The sequence below is a fragment of the Nyctibius grandis genome, unplaced genomic scaffold (assembly GCF_013368605.1).
Source record: "Nyctibius grandis isolate bNycGra1 unplaced genomic scaffold, bNycGra1.pri scaffold_123_arrow_ctg1, whole genome shotgun sequence".
Classification (NCBI taxonomy): domain Eukaryota; kingdom Metazoa; phylum Chordata; class Aves; order Nyctibiiformes; family Nyctibiidae; genus Nyctibius; species Nyctibius grandis.
The window spans coordinates 25,871-46,434 of NW_027167496.1; the positions used below are offsets into that span (position 1 = coordinate 25,871).

The window sequence follows — 20,564 nt, forward strand, 5'->3', positions numbered from 1 at the left end:
ACACGAGGGGCCACCACGGGGTCCCGCTTGGTGGCCACGGCGGTGCCACCGGGATGGGGGGGGACATGAGGGGCCACAGAGGGGTCCTGCTTGGTGGCCACTGCGTTGGGGGGGACGCGAAGGGCCACAGCGGGATCCTGCTTGGTGGCCACCGGGATGGCTACAGCGAGGCCGAAGCGGGAGCCAAACCCCGGGCCTGGCGGTGGCACCGTGGGCCGGTGGGTGACCCGCGGTGGCCCATCGGGGACCTGGGGGGGGGTGGGCACGGTGAGGGCACCCCCGGTTTGGGGGTCCGGGGGGGGCTGGGGGGGGATCCCTGGCACCCGCGGGCTCTTCCCAGGCGGGCGCCCACGCGGCGCCAGGGCGGTGCCGGCTCACGTGGGGCCCCGGCGGGCACCGAGCCGCCCTGACGGGGAAGGGGGGTGGTGGCACGGGGGGGGGTGGCCATGCCCCCTGGTGCCCCCATGTGCCAAAATGCCCCTTTTTGGCCTCAAAAAGAAGAGCGGGAAAAGCGGCGGCGGCACCGCCCCGACGCCTGCGGGGGGACGCGGGTGAGGCGCCCGTGGGCACCCCCCCGACGTGGGCAGGGGGGTCGGGGGGTGTCGGGGGGTGTGAGGGCACCGGGGGGTGCTGGGGGGGTTGGGGTTGCCAGGGTGGTTGGGGGGTGGGGGCGCGGTTGGGGGGTGTCGGGGTTGTTGGGGGGTGCTGGGGTGGCTGGGGGGGGTCGAAGCCCCTTGGGGGTGCCAGGGTGGTCAGGGGGTGGTTGGGGGTGGTTGGGGGGTGCCAGGGGGTTGGGGGGTGCCGAGGCCCCCAGGGGGTGCCAGGGTGGTTGGAGGGTGCTGGGGGGGTTGGGGGGTGCCAGGGCCCCCGGGGGGGTGCCGGCGTGGTTGGGGGGTGCCAGGGGGGTCGGGGGGTGCCGGGACCCCCAGAGGGTGCTGGGGCAGTTGGGGGGTGCCAGTGTGGTCGGGGGGTGCCGGGGGGGTGCCAGGGCCCCTGGGGGGTGCTGGGGAGGTCGGGGGGTGTCGAGGCCCCCGGGGGGGGTGCCAGGGTTGTTGGGGGGTGCCAGGGTTGTGGGGGGGTCCCGGGGGGTGCTGGGGTGTTTGGAGGGTGCTGGAGGGGGTTGGGGGGTGCCAGGGCCCCCGGGGGGGTCCCGGCGCGCTCGGGGGGGTGTCAGGGAGGTTGGGGGGTGCTGGGGTGGTTGAGGGGTGCCAGGGGGGTGCCAGGGCCCCTGGGGGGTGCTGGGGTTGTTGGGGGGTGCCAAGGTGGTCGGGGGGTGTCGAGACCCCCAGGGGGTCCCAGCACAGTTGGGGGGTGCTGGGTGGGTTGGGGGGTGCCAGGGGGGTCCCGGGGGGTGCCAGCGCGGTTGGGGGGTGCTGAGGGGGTTGGGGGGTGCCAGGGGGGTCCCGGGGGGGTCGGGGGGTGCCGGTTCCCGTCCCGGCCGGGCCAAGGCGGGGGTGGGGGGCGGAGCTCGGGGCGGGGGGGGGGGGGGGGAAGGGGCCGCCCCGTCCGCACCCGTCCGCACACGCAGCGCCTGGGGCGGGGGGGGGGGGGGGGGAAAGGATGAATCACGCTCCTCGGCGGCGCCGCACCCACCCCGGCCCCCACCCACCCCCCCCCCACCCTGCCCTGGGGGGGGGTCCCAGCACCCCTGAACCCCCCCACCCCTCCCCCACAACCCCCCCCGGCGTCGCCACCCTCGATGCCAGCCCCACCCCCCCCCCCCCCTTGTCCCCCCACCTTATCCCGGGTGGGGTCCCCGCCCCGATGCCACCCTCGATGCCCACAGCCCGACACATCCCCGGGACCCCCCCCCCATGCCCCCTGTCCCCCCCCCCAGGTGGCCACAGCCCCCTTCCCGCCCTCGCCGCGCGCCTTGGCACGCTTCGGCACGCTTCGAGCCAGCCCCCCCCAGGCCCAGACCCTTCTCCCCCCACCCCGAAGCCACCAGAACTTTCCCCCCCCACCCCCCCCTCCCCCTCCCAAGGGGTCTCCCGGGGGTGGCCGGTACTCACCGGGGAGTGGCCGTGGCCCCCCGTGGGGGTGTCGGGGTGGCCCCCCCCCCCCTCGGGGACGGTGGCCCCGGGGCCCCCCCAAAGTCACTGACTTTTACTCCAAGAAGGGAAACGCTTTTTAAACGCTTCGCCCCGCCCCGGGGCCGGGGGAGGGGCCGGGCCCCACGCGCCAGCACCCTTTCGGGGCCACCGGCGGCGGCCGGGGGGCCACCGGGGCGGCGACGGCGCGAAGGGCGGCGGGGGGTGGCCCGTGGTGAGGGGGCTGGTGGCCACACGGTGAGGGGACTTGGTGCCCCAGGGCGAGGGGTCTGGTGGCCCCATGGCGGCCCCGTGGCGAGGGGTCTGGTTGCCCCATGGCAAGGGGACTTGATGACCTGTGGTGAGGGGTCTGGTGGCCACATGGCAGCCCCATGGCGAGGGGTCTGGTTGCCCCATGGCGGCCCCATGGCAAGGGGACTTGATGACCTGTGGTGAGGGGTCTGGTGGCCACATGGTGAGGGGGTCATGTGCCCCTGGCAAGGGGACTTGGTGCCCCGTGGTGAGGGGGTCGCGTGCCCTGTGGCAAGGGGTCTGGTTGCCCCATGGCAAGGGGACTTGGTGCCCCACTGGGACAGGGCCACGTGCCCCATGGCAAGGGGTCTGTTTGCCCCATGGCGGCCCCGTGGCAAGGGGTCTGGTTGCCCCATGGCGGCCCCATGGCGAGGGGTCTGGTTGCCCCATGGCAAGGGGACTTGATGACCTGTGGTGAGGGGTCTGGTGGCCACATGGCAGCCCCATGGCGAGGGGTCTGGTTGCCCCATGGCGGCCCCGTGGCGAGGGGTCTGGTTGCCCCATGGCGGCCCCATGGCGAGGGGACTTGATGACCTGTGGTGAGGGGTCTGGTGGCCACATGGTGAGGGGGTCATGTGCCCCTGGCAAGGGGACTTGGTGCCCCGTGGTGAGGGGGTCGCGTGCCCTGTGGCAAGGGGTCTGGTTGCCCCATGGCAAGGGGACTTGGTGCCCCACTGGGACAGGGCCACGTGCCCCATGGCAAGGGGTCTGTTTGCCCCATGGCGGCCCCGTGGCAAGGGGTCTGGTTGCCCCATGGCGGCCCCATGGCGAGGGGTCTGGTTGCCCCATGGCAAGGGGACTTGATGACCTGTGGTGAGGGGTCTGGTGGCCACATGGCAGCCCCATGGCGAGGGGTCTGGTTGCCCCATGGCGGCCCCGTGGCGAGGGGTCTGGTTGCCCCATGGCGAGAGGTCTGGTTGCCCCATGGCGGCCCCATGGCAAGGGGTCTGGTTGCCCCATGGTGAGGAGTCTGGTTGCCCCATGGCGGCCCCATGGCGAGGGGTCTGGTTGCCCCGTGGAGAGGAGTCTGGTTGCCCCATGGTGGCCCCATGGTGAGCGGGTCGTGTGCCCCATGGTGAGGGGACTTGGTGGCCCATGGCGAGGGGGTCACGTGCCCCATGGTGAGGGGACTTGGTGCCCCATGGCAGGGGGTCTGGTGGCCCATGGTGAGGGGGCTCCATGCCCCATGGCGAGGGGTCTGGTTGCCCCATGGCAGCCCCATGGCAAGGGGTCTGGTTGCCCCATGGCGGCCCCATGGTGAGGGGTCTGGTGGCCCCGTGGCGAGGGGTCTGGTTGCCCCATGGCAAGGGGACTTGATGACCTGTGGTGAGGGGTCTGGTGGCCACATGGCAGCCCCATGGCGAGGGGTCTGGTTGCCCCAGGGCGAGGGGTCTGGTTGCCCCATGGCGGCCCCATGGCGAGGGGTCTGGTTGCCCCATGGCAAGGGGTCTGGTGGCCCCATGGCGGCCCCATGGCGAGGGGTCTGGTGGCCCATGGTGGGGGGGGTCGAGTGCCCCTTGGCAATGGGTCTGGTTGCCCCATGGCGAAGGGACTTGGTGACCCACGGTGAGGGGGTTGCGCGCCCCGTGGCAAGGGGTCTGGTGCCCCATGGCGAGGGGGCCACGTGCCCCATGGCAAGGGGACTTGGTGCCCCATGGCGAGGGGGCCACGTGCCCCGTGGCAAGGGGACTTGGTGCCCCATGGCGAGGGGGCCACGTGCCCCATGGCAAGGGGACTTGGTGCCCCATGGTGAGGGGGCCACGTGCCCCGTGGTGAGGGGTCTGGTGGCCCCATGGCGAGGGGACTTGGTGCCCCATGGCGAGGTTGACACATGCCCCATGGCAATGGGTCTGGTTGCCCCATGGTGAGGGTGCAGTTGGGTGCCATAGAGGTGCCATAGGGTGCCGTGGGGTGCCATGGGGCAGCTGCGGGGTGCCGTGGGGTGCTATAGGGTGCTGTGGGGCGCTGTGGGGTGCTGTAGGGTGCCGTGGGGCAGCCGTAGGGTGCCATAGGGTGCCATGGGGTGCTGTGGGGTGCCATAGGGTGCCATGGGGTGCTGTGGGGTGTGGTGGGGTGCTATAGGGTGCCATAGGGTGCCGTGGGGCAGCTGTGGGGTGCCATAGGGTGCCATGGGGTGCTGTAGGGTGCCGTGGGGCAGCCGTGGGGTGCTATAGGGCGCCGTGGGGTGCTGTGGGCTGCCATAGGGTGCCATGGGGCAGCCGTGGGGTGCCCATAGGGTGCCCATCGGGTGCCCATAGGGCGCTATAGGGCGCTGTGGGGCAGCCGTGGGGCGGGGCCGGGGGTCGCCATGGCGACGCCGCTCACAGACATTAAACATCCCGCGGCGGAAACGGGCGAAACCGCAGCGCGGCCCCGCGGCCGCTGTGGGGCGCCCCCGGGCCGCCCCTCCCCCCCCCGGGCACCCCCCGCCCCTCCCCCATCCCGGACCAGTGCGCCCCAGTGCTCCCAGTGCCCCCCAGAGCCCCCCAGTGCCCCCCAGAGCCCCCCAGTGCCACCAGTGCCCCCCAGTGCCCCCAGAGCCACCAGTGCCCACCAGAGCCCACCAGTGCCCCCCAGTGCCACCAGTGCCCCCCAGTGCCCACCAGAGCCCACCAGAGCCCCCCAGTGCATACCAGAGCCCACCAGAGCCCCCCAGTGCATACCAGAGCCCACCAGTGCCACCAGAGCCCCCAGTGCGCTCCAGTGCTCCCAGTGCCCCCCAGAGCCCCCCAGAGCCCCCCAGTGCCCCCCAGTGCCCACCAGGGCCCCCCAGTGCCACCAGAGCCCCCCAGAGCCCCCCAGTGCTCCCCAGTGCCCACCAGTGCCCCCAGTGCCCCCCAGAGCCACCAGAGCCCCCCAGTGCCACCCAGTGCCCCCAGTGCCTCCCAGTGCCCCCCAGTGCCTCCCAGTGCCCCCCAGTACCCCCCCAGTGCTCCCCAGTGCCCCCCAGTGCCCCCCAGTGCCCACCAGTGCCCACCAGTGCCCCCAGTGCCCCCAGTGCCCCCCAGTGCCCCCAGAGCCCCCCAGTGCCCACTAGAGCCCCCCCGTGCCACCAGAGCCCACCAGTGCCCCCAGTGCCCCCCAGTGCCCCCCAGTGCCCACCAGTGTCCCCCAGTGCCCACCAGTGCCCCCAGTGCCCCCCAGTGCTCCCAGTGCTCCACAGTGCCCCCCAGTGCCTCCCAGTGCCCACCAGTGCTCCCAGTTCCCCCCCAGAGCCACCAGAGCCCACCAGTGCCCCCCAGTGCCCCCCAGTAACCCGCCAGTGCCCCCCAGTGCCCCCCAGTGCCCCCCAGTACCCGCCAGTGCCGCACATACATGACACAGCACATACATGGCACCGCACACGGCACACGGAGCCCACGGCGCTGGGCACAGCCGTGCACACGCGGCGAGGCACACGCGTGTGGCACAGTACACGCGTGTGGCACCGCACACGCATGGCACCACACACGCAACAGTGCCAGCACACACACAAACACGCGTGTGCTGCAGCGGGCACACGCCAATGCACACGCAACCCCCCCCACACGCACACACACACGTGTTGCACGCGCCACGCGAACACGCCACGCCAGGCACGGCGACGCACGGGCGTGCGCACACGCGTGTACACACGTGTGCACTCACCCCCCGTGACACCACACACACGTGTGCTGGTGCTGTGGTCATGGCGGGGCCCACGGTGGCCATGGTGGCCATAGCAGGTCCATGGTGGCCGTGGCTGGTCAATGGTGGCCATGGTGGGGCTGTGGTGGCCATGAAGGGGCCATGGTGGCCGTGGAGGGGCCATGGTGGCCATGGTGGTCATGGAGGGGCTGTGGTAGCCATGGCGGGGCTGTGGTGGCCATGAAGGGGCCATGGTGGCCGTGGAGGGGCCATGGTGGCCATGGTGGTCATGGAGGGGCTGTGGTGGCCATGGAGGGGCTGTGGTAGCCATGGCGGGGCTGTGGTAGCCATGGCGGGGCTGTGGTGGCCATGGCTGGTCAATGGTGGCCATGGAGGGGCTGTGGTGGCCATGGAGGGGCTGTGATGGCCATGGAGGGGCTGTGGTAGCCATGGCGGGTCTGTGGTGGCCAGGTCAGGGCCATTGTAGCCATGGTGGGGCCGCAGTGGCCATGATGGCCATGGAGGAGCCGTGGTGGCCATGGTGGGGCTGTGATAGCCATGGTGGCCATGAAGGGGCCGTGGTGGCCGTGGCGGGTCTGTGGTAGCCATGGTGGGGCCGCAGTGGCCATGGAGGGGCTGTGGTGACTGCAGTGGGGCCGCGGTGGCCATGTCAGGGCCATGGTGGGGCCGCAGTGGCCATGGAGGGGCCGTGGTGGCCATGGAGGGGCCATGGTGGCCGTGGTGGGGCCGTGGTGGCTATGGTGGCTGCAGTGGCCGCGGTGGCCATGGAGGGGCCGTGGTGGCCATGGAGGGGCTGTGGTGGCCATGGCTGGTCAATGGTGGCCATGGTTGGGCTGTGGTGGCCATAGCGGGTCTGTGGTGGCCTTGGCGGGGCCGTGGAGGGGCCGTGGTGGCCGTGGAGGGGCCATGGTGGCCATGGTGGTCATGGAGGGGCTGTGGTGGCCATGGTGGGGCTGTGATGGCCCTGGTGGCCATGGTGGGGCCGCGGTGGCCATGGAGGGGCCGTGGTGGCCATGGAAAGGCCATGGTGGCCATGGTGGTCATGGAGGGGCTGTGGTGGCCATGGTGGGGCTGTGATGGCCCTGGTGGCCGCGGTGGGTCCGTGGTGGCCATGTCGGGTCCATGGTGGCCATGAAGGGGCCGTGGTGGCCATGGCGGGGCTGTGGTGGCCATGGAGGAGCTGTGATGGCCATGGAGGGTCCGTGGTGGCCATGGCGGGTCCGTGGTGGCCATGGCAGGTCCGTGGTGGCCGTGGCGGGTCCGTGGTGGCCATGGTGGGGCCACGGTGGCCATGGAGGGGCTGTGGTGACTGCAGTGGGGCCGCGGTGGCCATGTCGGGTCCATGGTGGCCATGAAGGGGCCGTGGTGGCCATGGCGGGTCTGTGATGGCCATGGTGGGGCTGTGGTGGCCATGGAGGGGCTGTGGTGGCCATGGCGGGGCTGTGATGGCCATGAAGGGGCCATGGTGGCCATGGCGGGGCTGCAGGGGCCATGGTGGGACCGCGGTGGCCATGTCAGGGCTGTGGTGGCCCTGGTGGCCATGGCGGGGCTGTGGTGGCCGTGGCGGGCCTGTGGTGGCCATGCTGGCCACGGTGGGTCCGCGGTAGCCCCGGTGGCCGCGGCGGGCCGGGCGGTGGCCGTGCCGGCGGCGATGCCCTTTCTGGGCCATGGCAGCGGCCGGCGCTCGCCCACGCGGCAGCGGCACATTCCTCCCGCCTGAGTCAGCCCCGGCGGCGCCGCGGGCGCGGGTGCTGCGTCGGGGCCGGGGGGGCACAGGGGGGGACAGCACGGCACGGCACGGCCTGGCATGGCCTGGCATGGCACAGGGATGGCACGGGAATGGCGTGGCACAGGGTGGCACAGCACGGCACAGCACAGGGCAGCCTGGCACAGCCTGGCACGGCGCAGCATGGCAGAGAAGAGGATGGCACGGCACGGCGTGGGACAGTATGGCACGGCACAGCCTGGCATGGCACAGGGATGGCACGGCCTGGCAGAGCAGAGGATGGCGCAGCACGGCACAGTGTGGGACAACGTGGCACGGTGCAGCACGGCACGGCCTGGCACAGTAATGGCACGGCACGGCACAGCGTGCCATGGCACAGTGATGGCACGGTAATGGCGTGGCACAGTACGGCACAGTGCAGCCTGGCACGGCACAGCATGGCAGAGCAGAGGATGGCACGGCACAGCCTGGCACTGCATACCATGGCACCGTAATGGCACAGCACAGTGTGGCACGGCACGGCACAGCCTGGCACAGCATGCCATGGCACAGTAATGGCACGGCAGGCCGTGTCATAGCACCGTAATGGCATGGCATAGCATGGCACAGCAGAGGATGGTGTGGCATGGCACGTTGTGGGACAACATGGCACGGTGCAGTGCAGCACGGTATGGCACAGCCTGGCATGGCCTGGCACAGCACGCCATGGCACAGTAATGGCACGGTGCAGCCTGTCACAGCACAGTGCAGCACGGCACAGCCTGGCACACCATGCCATGGCACATGGCAGCCTGGCACAGCGTGCCATGGCACAGTGATGGCACAGTAATGGCGTGGCACAGTGTGGCACAGCACAGCCTGGCACTGCATGCCATGGCACCGTAATTGCACAGCACAGTGTGGCACGGCACGGCACAGCCTGGCATGGCATGCTGTGGCACAGTAATGGCCCGGCACAGCATGGCACAGCACAGGGCAGCCTGGCACAGCCTGGCACAGCGTGCCATGGCACAGTAATGGCATGGCATGGCACAGCATGGCAGAGCAGAGGATGGCACAGCACGGTGTGGGACAGTATGGCACGGCACAGCCTGGCACAGCACACCATGGCACAGTAACGGCACAGCATGCCATGGCACAGTGATGGCACGGCAGACCATGGCATGGCACAGCACGGTGTGGGACAGCACGGGATGGCACAGCCTGGCACAGCCCGGGCCCCCCGGACCCCCCCGAGACCCCCCGGGACCCCCCGTCCGGGGGGTCCCGGGGGGTCTCGGGGGGCCCAGGGGTGCCCGTGGGTCGGTGCCATGGGGCCAGCGGGTGCCCGTGGGTCGTTGCCGCGCGACGTTGTTTGTGTGGGGCTGAGTCACCGGTAGCCGTGAGTCACCGGTAGCCGCCGGGGCGGGGACACCCCCCCCCCCCATCCGGGGGGTGTCCCCGAGGGGTGTCCCCGGCCCCCCCCCCACCCCCACCCAGGAGAGGTGGGGCAATGGGGTGGGGGGTGGGGTGGTGTAGGTGCCCCCCCCCTGCACCCATAACCCCCCCCTGCACCCATGGGACCCCCCATGCACCCCAGGGCCCCCATAACCCCCCCTCTGCACCCATGGGCCCCCCACCCCACCCCTAAGACCCCCCCCCATACACCCATGGGCCCCCTTGTACACCCATGGGCCCCCCCCATGCACCCAGGGCCCCCATAGCCCCCCCCTGTGCACCCATAACCCCCCCCCGTGCACCCATAACCCCCCCCATGCACCCCTGAGACCCCCCCCATGCACCCATGGGACCCCCCATGCACCCCAGGGCCCCCATAGCCCCCCCCTGTGCACCCATAACCCCCCCCATGCACCCCTGAGACCCCCCCCCATACACCCATGGGACCCCCCATGCACCCCAGGGCCCCCATAACCCCCCCTCTGCACCCATAACCCCCCCCCGCATACACCCATGGGCCCCTTGTGCACCCATACCCCCCCCCCGTGCACCCATGGGCCCCCCCCCTACACCCATAACTCCCCCCCTACACCCATAGCCCCCCCCATGCACCCCAGGGCCCCCATAACCCCCCCTCTGCACCCATGGGCCCCCCCCCCTACACCCCTAAGACCCCCCCCATACACCCATGGGCCCCCTTGTACACCCATGGGACCCCCCCTGTGCACCCCAGGGCCCCCATAGCCCCCCCTGTGCACCCATAACCCCCCCCCCCGTGCACCCATAACCCCCCCCATGCACCCCTGAGACCCCCCCCCCCCATGCACCCATGGGACCCCCCATGCACCCCAGGGCCCCCATAACCCCCCCCTCTGCACCCATAACCCCCCTCATGCACCCCTGAGACCACCCCCATGCACCCATGGGACCCCCCATGCACCCCAGGGCCCCCATACCCCCCCCCTCTGCACCCATAACCCCCCTCATGCACCCCTGAGACCCCCCCCATGCACCCATGGGCCCCCCCATACATCCATGTGTCCCCCTGTGCACCCATAACCCCCCCCCTCTGCACCCATGGGCCCCCCCCCACACCCCTGAGACCCCCCCCATACACCCATGGCCCCCCCCATACACCCATAACCCCCTCGTGCACCCCAGGGCCCCCATAACCCCCCTCTGCACCCATGGGCCCCCCGCCACACCCCTAAGACCCCCCCCCCATACACCCATGGGCCCCCTTGCACACCCATGGGCCCCCCCCATGCACCCATAACCCCCCCCCCCGCACCCATAGCCCCCTCTCTGCACCCCTGAGACCCCCCCCCCATGCACCCATGGGCCCCCTTGTGCACCCATAACCCCCCCCCCCATACACCCATGCCCCCCCCCCTCACACAGGGCCTCCCCTGTCCACCCCCCCCACCCCCTCCCCTCCCTGGGTGCCGGGGGGGCCCCTGGGGCACCCCAAGGCCCTGGGGGGGGGGCGGGGGGGGGGTGAGTCAGGGCGCAGCCACGCGCCCGTGAGTCACCCGCGGGTGGGACCCGGCCGCGCACAAAGGCGCCTTCAGGGGACGGGGCCCCCCCGGGACCCCCCCGGGACCCCCCCACGGACCCCCGGGACCCCCCTGGACCCCCCCAGCCCCCCCCCGGGCCACCCCGGACCCCCCAGGGCCACCCCGGACCCCCCCGGACCCCCCCAGACCCCTCCGGGCCCCCCTGGCCCCCCCAGTGCCCCCCTGGCCCCCCCACCCTGTGCCACACGTGGCGGTGGGTCCCGGTGGCCCCTGACCCCCCCGCCCCGTGCCACCACCCACCCCAGGTCCTGTGAGTCACCCACCGGGGCCACCGGGGCCACCAGGGCGATGCCACCGGCACCGTGGGGGAGGGACGGCGGCACCAGGGGGGCTGAGACCTGGCAAATGTGGGGCATGGGCCACCGTGGGCCACCATGGGCCACCGCGGGCCTCCATGTGCCACTGTGGGCTGTCATGTGCCACCGTGGGCCACCATGTGCCACCGTGTGCCACTGTGGACCTCCATGTGCCACCATGGGCCACGATGTGCCACTGTGTGCCATCGTGTGCCACTGTGGGCCACCGTGGGCCACCGTGGGCCACCGCAGGCCACCGCGGGCCTCCATGTGCCACTGTGGGCTGTCATGTGCCACCGTGGGCCACCGTGGGCCTCCATGTGCCACCGTGTGCCACTGTGGACTTCCATGTGCCACCATGGGCCACAATGTGCCACCGTGTGCCACCGTGTGCCACTGTGGGCCACCTTGGGCCACCGTGGGCCATCATGGGCCACCGCGGGCCTCCATGTGCCACTGTGGGCTGTCATGTGCCACCGTGGGCCACCATGTGCCACCGTGTGCCACTGTGGACCTCCATGTGCCACCATGGGCCACGATGTGCCACTGTGTGCCATCGTGTGCCACTGTGGGCCACCTTGGGCCACCGTGGGCCATCATGTGTCACCGTGGGCCATTGTGTGCCACCGTGGGTCACTGTGTGCCTCCACGGGCCACCATGTGCTACTGTGGGCCACCGTGGGCCAGCACCGCGCTGCTGCCGGCACGGCCCAGCCAGGCCTGGGGGTGAGAGCAGGGCCCGGCCCCGGCCTGGCACAGCACGGCCTAGCCTGGCACGGCCTGGCCCAGTGAGGCAGGTCCTGGGCCGTGCCCAGCTCTGTGCCCCTGCTCCCCTGCTCGCGCCGGGCCAGGCCGGGCCAGGCCGTGCCACACATGCCATGCCGGGCCATGCCGTGCCAGGCCATGCCATGCCATGCCATGACATACATGCCATGCTGTGCCGTGCCAGGCCATGCCATGACATACATGCCGTGCTGTGCTGTGCTGAGCCAGGCCATGCTGTGACACACATGTCGTGCCGTGCCATGCTGTGCCAGGCCATGTCATGCCACACACGCTGTGCTGTGCCATGCCAGGCCACGCCACACATGATGTGCCGTGCCATGCCAGGCCATGCCATGACATACATGACATGCCGTGCCATGCTGTGCCAGGCCACACCACACATGATGTGCCGTGCTGGGCCATGCCATGTCATGCCATGCTGTGCCAGGCCATGCCAGGCCATGCCATACATGATGTGCCATGCCAGGCCACGCCATACATGCCATGACACACACGATGTGCCGTGCCAGGCCAGGCCGTGCCGTGCCACGCTGGGCCGTGCCGGTGCCACGCCGCCCTGGCCGGGGCTGTTGCCCCCGTTCGGGCCCAGTTCAGGGGGCACAAGGGGCACAAATTGCCCCCCCCCCCATCCCGCCCCCCCCGTTCTCAGCGCGCCGGCACCGCAGGGGTTAAGGGCCGGGCGGGGCGGGGCCAATGGGGGCGGGCAGAGCGCCGCGTGTGACCAATGAGAGGCGGCGGGGGCGGTGACCAGCAGGGGGCGGGCAGAGCTGCGCGCGTGACCAATGAGAGGCGGCGGGGCGGGGCGAGCGGCCAATAAGAAGCGGCGGGGCGGAGCCTGCGGGCGGTGCCGCTGGCCTGAGGTGACCCCACACCCTCCCGCCGCCGCGCTAAGGGCGGGGCCCGGCCCCCCCCACCCCCCCGTGAGTATCGCGACACCGGGACCCCCCCATCGCGACACCGACGGGACTGGGGGGGGGAGGGGGGACCCCCCCCTTCCTCCGGGGGGGGACGCGGGGTGCTCGGACAAGGCCTCACCCCCCCCCCCTAAGGGACAGGGACCCCCCCAGGGACATTTTTGCCTTAAATTAATTGAATTTTGCCTTAAATTAATTAATTTTGCCTTAAATTAATTAAATTTTGCCTTAAATTCATTAATTTTTGCCATAAATCCATTAATTTTGCCTTAAATTCATTAATTTTGCCTTCAATTCATTAATTTTTGCCTTAAATCCATTAATTTTTGCCTTAAATCCATTAATTTTTGCCTTAAATTCATTAATTTTGCCTTAAATCCGATAATTTTTGCCTTAAATCCGATAATTTTTGCCTTAAATTCATTAATTTTTGCCTTAAATCCGATAATTTTTGCCTTAAATTCATTAACTTTGCCTCAAATCCACTAAATTTTGCCTTAAATCCATTAATTTTTGCCTTAAATCCGTTATTTTTTGCCTTAAATTCATTAATTTATTAATGAATGTGACCCCGCAGCCCCCGCCCCCCTCGGTGACACCCCAGTGTCCCCCCCCTCATTTCCCCCCCCCCCCCCCATTTCGGCGATGCTGCTGCACCCCCAGCCCCCACCCCCAGCACCCACCGGTGGGTCACAGCGCTGGGGGGGGACAGGTCACGAGGAGCCCCAAAATCCCCTTTTTTCCCCCTAAAAAGTGGCTTTGGGGGAGGGGGGAGGGGGAGGGGGGTTGTGGCCCCGGGGTCGTTGTGGGTGATTGTGGCGGCCGTTAGCGGGTGATTTACCCCGGGGGGGGGCAGGTTCGGCCCCGGGGGCAGCGGGGGCGGGTGGGGGGTGGGTGCAGGCAGAGCCCCCCCCCCCATGATGGGTTTGGGGTGAAACCCCCCCCCCGGTCCTGTGGGGCTGGGGGTGCCGGTGTGGGGCTGGGGGTCGTGGTGTGGGCACCCGGTGGGGCTGGGGGTCGTGGTGTGGGCACCCGGGGTGGGTGGGGGTCGTGGTGTGGGCACCCAGTGGGGTTGGGGGTCACGGTGTGGGGCTGGGGGTGCCAGTGTGGGCACCTGGTGTGGCTGGGGGTGCCGGTGTGGGTCTGGGGGTGCCGGTGTGGGGCTGGGGGTGCCGGTGTGGGCACCCGGTGGGGCTGGGGGTCGTGGTGTGGGCACCCGGGGTGGGTGGGGGTCGTGGTGTGGGCACCCAGTGGGGTTGGGGGTCACGGTGTGGGGCTGGGGGTGCCAGTGTGGGCACCTGGTGTGGCTGGGGGTGCCGGTGTGGGTCTGGGGGTGCCGGTGTGGGCACCCGGGGTGGGTGGGGGTCGCGGTGTGGGGCTGGGGGTGCCCGTGTGGGCACCCGGGGTGGGTGGGGGTCGCGGTGTGGGGCTGGGGGTGCCGGTGTGGGCACCTGGTGTGGGTGGGGGTCGCGGTGTGGGGCTGGGGGTGCTGGTGTGGGCACCCGGTGGGGTTGGGGGTGCCGGTGTGGGCACCCGGTGTGGTTGGGGGTCGTGGTGTGGGGCTGGGGGTGCCGGTGTGGGCACCCGGTGGGGTTGGGGGTGCCGGTGTGGGCACCCGGTGTGGTTGGGGGTCGTGGGGGGGGCTGTGGGTGCCGGTGTGGGGCTGTGGGTGCCGGTGCCGCCGGTGAACGGGGGGTTTGAATGCCAGTTCTGGGGGGTCACGGTGCTGTCGGGGGTCGCGGTGCCATCGGGGGGCTTTGGCACCCCCCCCCTTGCCCCGGGCGAGGGGGAAGCGGCGCAGCCACCCCCCACCCCCCCGAGCAGACGCGACGTCTCCAGGCGGCTGCCAGGGGGGTGGGGGGGGGGGGAGGTGGGACCCGGCCCCGGGGGCGGCGGCGGCGATTCGGCCCTTCCCGGTGTCCCCGGTGAAGCCCCCGGGGGTGGCAGAACCCCCCCGGTGCCGGCGGAGGATGGAGCAGGGCGGCGCGTTCGACATGTGGCGGGACTACCTGGGGCTGGCGGCTTTGGTGGCCACGTTGCCACGGGAGTGCGGGGACGTGGGTGCCACGGTGGTGGCATCGCCCGGTGAGCCGGTGCCGCCCGGTAAAGCCGCGTGCGCCTTCTGCAAGCACAACGGGGAGGCGAAGGCGGTGTACGGCGGGCACAGCCTGCGCGACGCCGGCGGCCGGGTGCTGTGCCCGGTCCTGCGCAGCTACGTGTGCCCCCAGTGCGGCGCCACCCAGGACCGGGCACACACCAAGCGCTTCTGCCCGCTGACGCGCCGCGGCTACACCTCGGTGTACAGCCGGGGCACCGCCGGCAAGCTGGGCGGTGGCGGTGGTGGCCACGGGGCTACCAAGAAGTAGCGAAGCGCTGGATGGAGCCGTCGGCCACGCAGGTACTGGAGCGGGGGCGGCGACGCCAAACTGGGATGGGGTGGGGGGGTTTGGCATCGCTGTCGTCACCAAACTGGGCCAGGAGTGGGCAAACTGGGCCAGGAGTGGGGCGTTTTGGCATCAACAAACTGGGCCAGGAGTGGGGGGTTCTGGCATCGCCAAACTGGGCCAGGAGTGGCCAAACTGGGCCAGGGGTGGGGGGTTTTGGCATCGCCAAACTGGGCCAGGAGTGGCCAAACTGGGCCAGGGGTGGGGGGTTCTGGCATCGCCAAACTGGGCCAGGAGTGGCCAAACTGGGCCAGGGGTGGGGGGGTTTTGGCATCACCAAACTGGGCCAGGAATGGGAGGGTTTTGGCATCACCAAACTGGGCCAGGGGTGGCCAAACTGGGCCAGGGGTGGGGGGTTTTGGCATCACCGTCGTTGCCAAACTGGGCCAGGAGTGGGGCGTTTTGGCATCACCAAACTGGGCCAGGAATGGGAGGGTTTTGGCATCGCCAAACTGGGCCAGGAGTGGCCAAACTGGGCCAGGAGTGGGGGCTTTTGGCATCACCAAACTGGGCCAGGACTGGGGGGGTTTTGGTGTCACCAAACTGGGCCAGGGGTGGGGGGTTTTGGCATCACCAAACTGGGCCAGGAGTGGCCAAACTGGGCCAGGAGTGGGGGGTTTTGGCATCACCAAACTGGGCCAGGAGTGGGGGGTTTTGGCATCACCAAACTGGGCCAGGGGTGGGGGGTTTTGGCATCACCAAACTGGGCCAGGAGTGGCCAAACTGGGCCAGGGGTGGGGGGGTTTCGGCATCGACCCGCACTCCACCTCCCCGCCACGACCCCTAATTAAGCCCCGCGACCCCAACCGCCTCGTTAGGGCAATTAGCGCTAATTAAGGGCGGGGGGCGCCGCGTGCCCCGGCGTGCGCGGTGCTCCCCTCCCCTCCCGGCTTCTCTTCCAGGGGGTCTCCGGTTGCCACGTCGCCCCCCCAGGAAGCCACCAGCTCCGAGGACGACGCACCGCGCTGGCGCTTCCCACTGGGCCACCAGTGTCCCCAGTTCCTCGCCCCAACTGGTCAAGCCCGGTGGAACCATCACCGCTGGTAGAAGCCGCGTCAGGACACCAGCGGGGGGGTCTGGGGGGGGGTTACCAGCATTTGTGGGTGAGTTTGGTTCATTTTGGGTCGGTTTGGTGGGTTTTGGTCCATCCCGGCGCGTGCCCGTGGCCCGGTTGCCACTGGTTGCCACTGGTTACCACTGGTTGCCACCGGGGGCTCGCGTGGCAGCGCCGAGGGGGCTCCGGCCGCGCCGGTTTGTTCTTTAAAGGTTATTTTTTGGCTGTTCGAAGTGGGTTTATTTGGGCCCCGGTTAATAAACGTTAATTAACGGCCCCGTTAACGAACCACGACGCCGCCGGCACCGGCCCGGCCCCTACGGCTCCTTCCGCCGCCTCCCGCCGCGGGGGGGGACCGGCCCCGGCCCCCAGCGCCGGCTCCGCCGCGCCTTCGCCCGCCGCAGCGCTTCCAGGCCCCGGTGGGTGCTCATGGCCAGGCGGCTGCGGGGTGGGGGTGGGGTGGGGGGGCACCCACGTCACCCCCAGCCCCCTCGTGCTGTGCCGCCGGCGGGTGGGCACGAGGAGACCCCCAATCCCGGGGAAAACGGCCCCAAACTCGGTGCCCGGCGCGCGGTGGGTCTTACTTGAGGTTGGAGAGCTCCAGGATGAGGCCGAAGATGATGTCGGTGGCATCTGCGTCGTGGGGGGGTGGGCACGGGCCCTCGCCGTGGGTGGGTGGGCACAGCTCGCCGTGGGTGGGTGGGCATGGCCCCTCCGGCTCCTCACCATCGCTGTGGGTGGGTGGGCACGGCCCCTGGGGCTCCTCGCCCTCGCCGTGGGTGGGTGGGCACAGCTCCTCGCCGTGGGTGGGTGGGCACAGCCCCTCCGGCTCCTCGTTGTGGCTGGGTGGGCACGGCCCCTCGCCCTCGCCCTGGGTGGGTGGGCACAGCCCCTCGCCCTCGCCGTGGGTGGGTGGGCACGGCCCCTCCGGCTCCTCGTCGTGGCTGGGTGGGCACGGCCCCTCCTCACCCTCGTCGTGGGTGGGTGGGCACGGCCCCTCCTTGCCCTGGGTGGGTGGGCACAGCACCTGGGACTCCTCACCCTTGCCATGGGTGGGTGGGCACGGCCCCTGGGGCTCCTCGCCCTTGCCGTGGGTGGGTGGGCACAGCTCCTCGCCGTGGGTGGGTGGGCACACCCCCTCTGGCTCCTCGTTGTGGCTGGGTGGGCACAGCCCCTCCTCGCCCTCGCCGGGGGTGGGTGGGCACGGCCCCTGGGGCTCCTCGCCCTCGCCGTGGGTGGGTGGGCACAGCTCCTCGCCGTGGGTGGGTGGGCACAGCCCCTCCGGCTCCTCGTTGTGGCTGGGTGGGCACAGCCCCTCCTCGCCCTTGCCGGGGGTGGGTAGGCACGGCCCCTGGGGCTCCTCGCCCTTGCCCTGGGTGGGTGGGCACGGCCCCTCCGGCCCCTCGCCCTCGCCGTGGGTGGGTGGGCACGGCCCCTCCGGCTCCTCACCCCTGGCATGGTTTGATACTCACCAAATTGGGGGGGTTTTACTTAAAATCAGGGTCTGTCCCTCGAGGGGGGGGGGGCTGGCACCTCGCCAGGGTGACAATCTCCTACCTGGGCTGCGCCTGGTCCGGGCTGGGCCCCTCGGCGAGCGGTGGCACCTCTGGGGGGGGGGTTGGCACCGCGGGGGGCGGCTGCAGGGGGGGGGGAAATTAATGAGATAATTAAGTCTGAGTCCGACCCACGCTCGTGGAGGCACTTGGGGGGTTTTTGCCCCCCTATGGGGTTATTTCAGGAGGGTTGGGGGGGTTGGTTTGGTGTTTGGGGGGTTGGTTTGGGGTTGGGGGCGTTGGTTTGGGGTTTCAGGGGGTTTGGGGGGGTTGGTTTGGGGGGTTGGTTTGGTGTTTGGGGGGGTTTGGGCGGTGGTTTGGTGTTTGGGGGGGGTTGGTTTGGTGTTTCAGGGCATTGATTTGGTGTTTTGGGGGGTTGCTTTGGCGTTTGGGTGGGTTTGGGGGGTGGTTTGGTGTTTGGGGGGGTTGGTTTGGTGTTTGGGGGGTTGGTTTGGGATTTGGGGGGGTTGGTTTGGTGTTTCAGGGGGGTTGGGGGGGGTTGGTTTGGTGTTTGGGGGGTTGGTTTGGGGTTTGGGGGGGGTGTTTTGGTGTTTCGGGGGGTTTAGGGGGTGGTTTGGTGTTTTGGGGGGTTGGTTTGGTGTTTCGGGGGGTTCAGGGGGTTGTTTTGGGGGTTTGGGGGGGTTGTTTTGGTGTTTCAGGGGGTTTGGGGGGGTTGGTTTAGTGTTTGGGGGGGTTGGTTTGGGGTTTCAGGGGTTGTTTCGGTGTTTTGGGGGGGTTGTTTCGGTGTTTTGGGGGGGTTGTTTCGGTGTTTCAGGCGTTTCAGGTGTTTTTTTGGGGGGGTTTGGGGCATTTTGGGGGTTTCTCGCACCGCCGGGGCCTTACCCGCTGCGGCGGCACCTCGAGGCCGCTCCCTGCCAGGCCGCCGCGGTGCCCCCCGGCCGGGGGGGCCTCCTCCTCCCGGGGGGGGTCTGCGGTGGCACCGGCGCTCTCCGCTTCGCCGTCACCTCCCTCACACGTGGCGGGGACCCCCGGACCCTCCGCGGGGCCGTGGCAGAATCCGGCCACCTCCTTCACCGCGCCGGTTGCCCGCGGTGGCTCCTCGCTCCCGTTTCCTCCTCCAACCCCTTCGGATCCGGCACCGGATTCATTTTCTCCACCGTTTACACCAGATTTGGCGTCACCACCCGGGTCAACTCCCTCCTCACGGCGAGGCTCAGCCACGCCGCCGCCCGGGGTACCCACGGCGAGAGCAATCCCCACACCGGCCTCCCCCTCGCCTCGCCCCGGCACGGCAGCGCCGTCACCGGTGTCACCCGCCCCACGGTGGCTCGGGGTTGGGGCGTCCGGCTCGTCACCGGGGCTCCGGTTCTGCTCCGCTTCTGCTTCATCCCCCACCGGATTCGCCTCTTGGGGTGACGCCGGGCATTTGTCACCTCCACCGGTGCCGGCGGCTCCGTCCTGGAACACCGAGGCGCCGGCGTCACCCCGCCGGCACAAACACCCCAAATTCTGGTGGTTTTCACCCAATTTGGTGTAAATACAATTTACACCCCCCCCTCCCTCCCCATCACCCCACACCTCCCAGCTGAGCTGCGAGGACGCTGTGGGCAGACTGTGCCAAACCCTTCGGTGCCACCAAGCCCCACGAGCGCCTTGGTGACCACCAGGAGCTCACCGGGAGCCCCGGACACGGGTACCTGCGCCGAGGGGCTGGGGCCACGCTCCCCCTCCCGGCCCAGCTCCGGAGCAGCCGCCTCCCCGTCGCCGTCGGCGCTGGTAAAAGCCACAAATCACGTTAAGGCCGCGCAGAGCCGGGCTCGCCGCCCTCATTTCTCACCCCGTTACCTCGGTGGGGTTGTCACGGCGCTGCCGGGGGTCGTCTGTCCCCGAGACTTCGGTTTGTCGTCGGTGTCACCATCTTGAGCTGATCTGGTCGCATCGAAGCCGTCGTCTCCCGTCGCCTCCGGCTCCTCCCGAGGGCTCCGTTTAGCTTCGGGGACGCCGCATTCGCCGTCTCCTCCTTGGAGAGGGGAAAAACACAACCCTGAGGCAGCAGATTTTGCCTCATCGTCCCCATCCCCTCGCCACCGCCGTCCCCTCGCTGCCGCCATCCCCTCACAGCCCCCGTCCCCTCATCACCCCCTCACCGTCCCCATCCCCTTGTCACCCCCCTCGCTGCCCCCATCCTCTCCCCCCATTACCTGGCGGCTGCTCGTTCTTCCTCTTGCCCATCCCGCCGCTTGCCTGAGTAGGGGACAACAGGAGGCGCTTCACGAGCAGCCCCTCACGGCCTCCATCACACCCGTCTTCCCCTCAACCCACCCTCACGCAGCCCCAGGCCCGGCCGCCATTTGCCTCCCGCGCTCACCCCAGGCCTCGCCACCACCCCCACAGCCACCCACACCACCCCCAGCGCCGTGGCCGCGCTGCAAGGAGCCAAACCCTCCGGTTCTGAGGTGAAAAACGCAGAATTTAACCCATTTTTCCCCTCTCAACGACCCGCCTCGGCCTCCCCAGAAGATGGCGCCGCCCCTCCCCATCACCTCCCGCTTTTCCCGCCCTCCGCTCTGCGCATGCGCGGCGCGGGGCACGCCGGGAGTTGTAGTTTCCGTGGGGAGCCGTAAAGCGAACCGCGGCGGCGGCGGCTTTTTTTTGCGATAGCGGCGCCGTAAAGCGCGGCGCGTTGTTGACAGCGGCTGGACCCGGAAGTGAGTGTGTGGATGGAGGGAGGGCGGCGGGACCGGGAAGGGCCCCGGTACCGGGAGGGGGGCTGAGGGGTCGAGGAGGCGGAGGGGAGGGGGAGGGAGGTGCTGGGGGTGGGTTTTTTTGGGGGGGACAGGGTGGGGG

At 70.1% G+C, this 20,564-nt stretch overlaps 1 protein-coding gene across 2 annotated transcripts; it reads left to right on the forward strand.

Annotated features, from left to right (window-relative positions):
• Window positions 1–12,559: 12,559 nt before the first annotated feature.
• On the forward strand, window positions 12,560–16,436 carry NANOS3 (nanos C2HC-type zinc finger 3). 2 transcript variants are annotated; one of them, XR_011050253.1, is made up of 2 exons: window positions 12,560–12,711; window positions 16,052–16,436. XR_011050253.1 is itself a non-coding variant. In XM_068424582.1 (2 exons), exon 1 carries the CDS (start codon window positions 14,676–14,678, stop codon window positions 15,069–15,071), a length of 396 nt encoding a protein of 131 aa, XP_068280683.1. In that variant the 5' UTR covers window positions 14,433–14,675; the 3' UTR covers window positions 15,072–15,103; window positions 16,052–16,436. The 2 variants fall into 2 exon arrangements, 1 of the variants encoding a protein (XP_068280683.1); XM_068424582.1 differs by lacking the exon at window positions 12,560–12,711 and adding an exon at window positions 14,433–15,103.
• Window positions 16,437–20,564: the final 4,128 nt, after the last annotated feature.

Coding starts and splice junctions, on each gene's coding strand:
- NANOS3 (XM_068424582.1), top strand. CDS start 14,676: ATGGAGCAGGGCGGCGCGTTCGACATGTGGCGGGACTACCTGGGGCTG.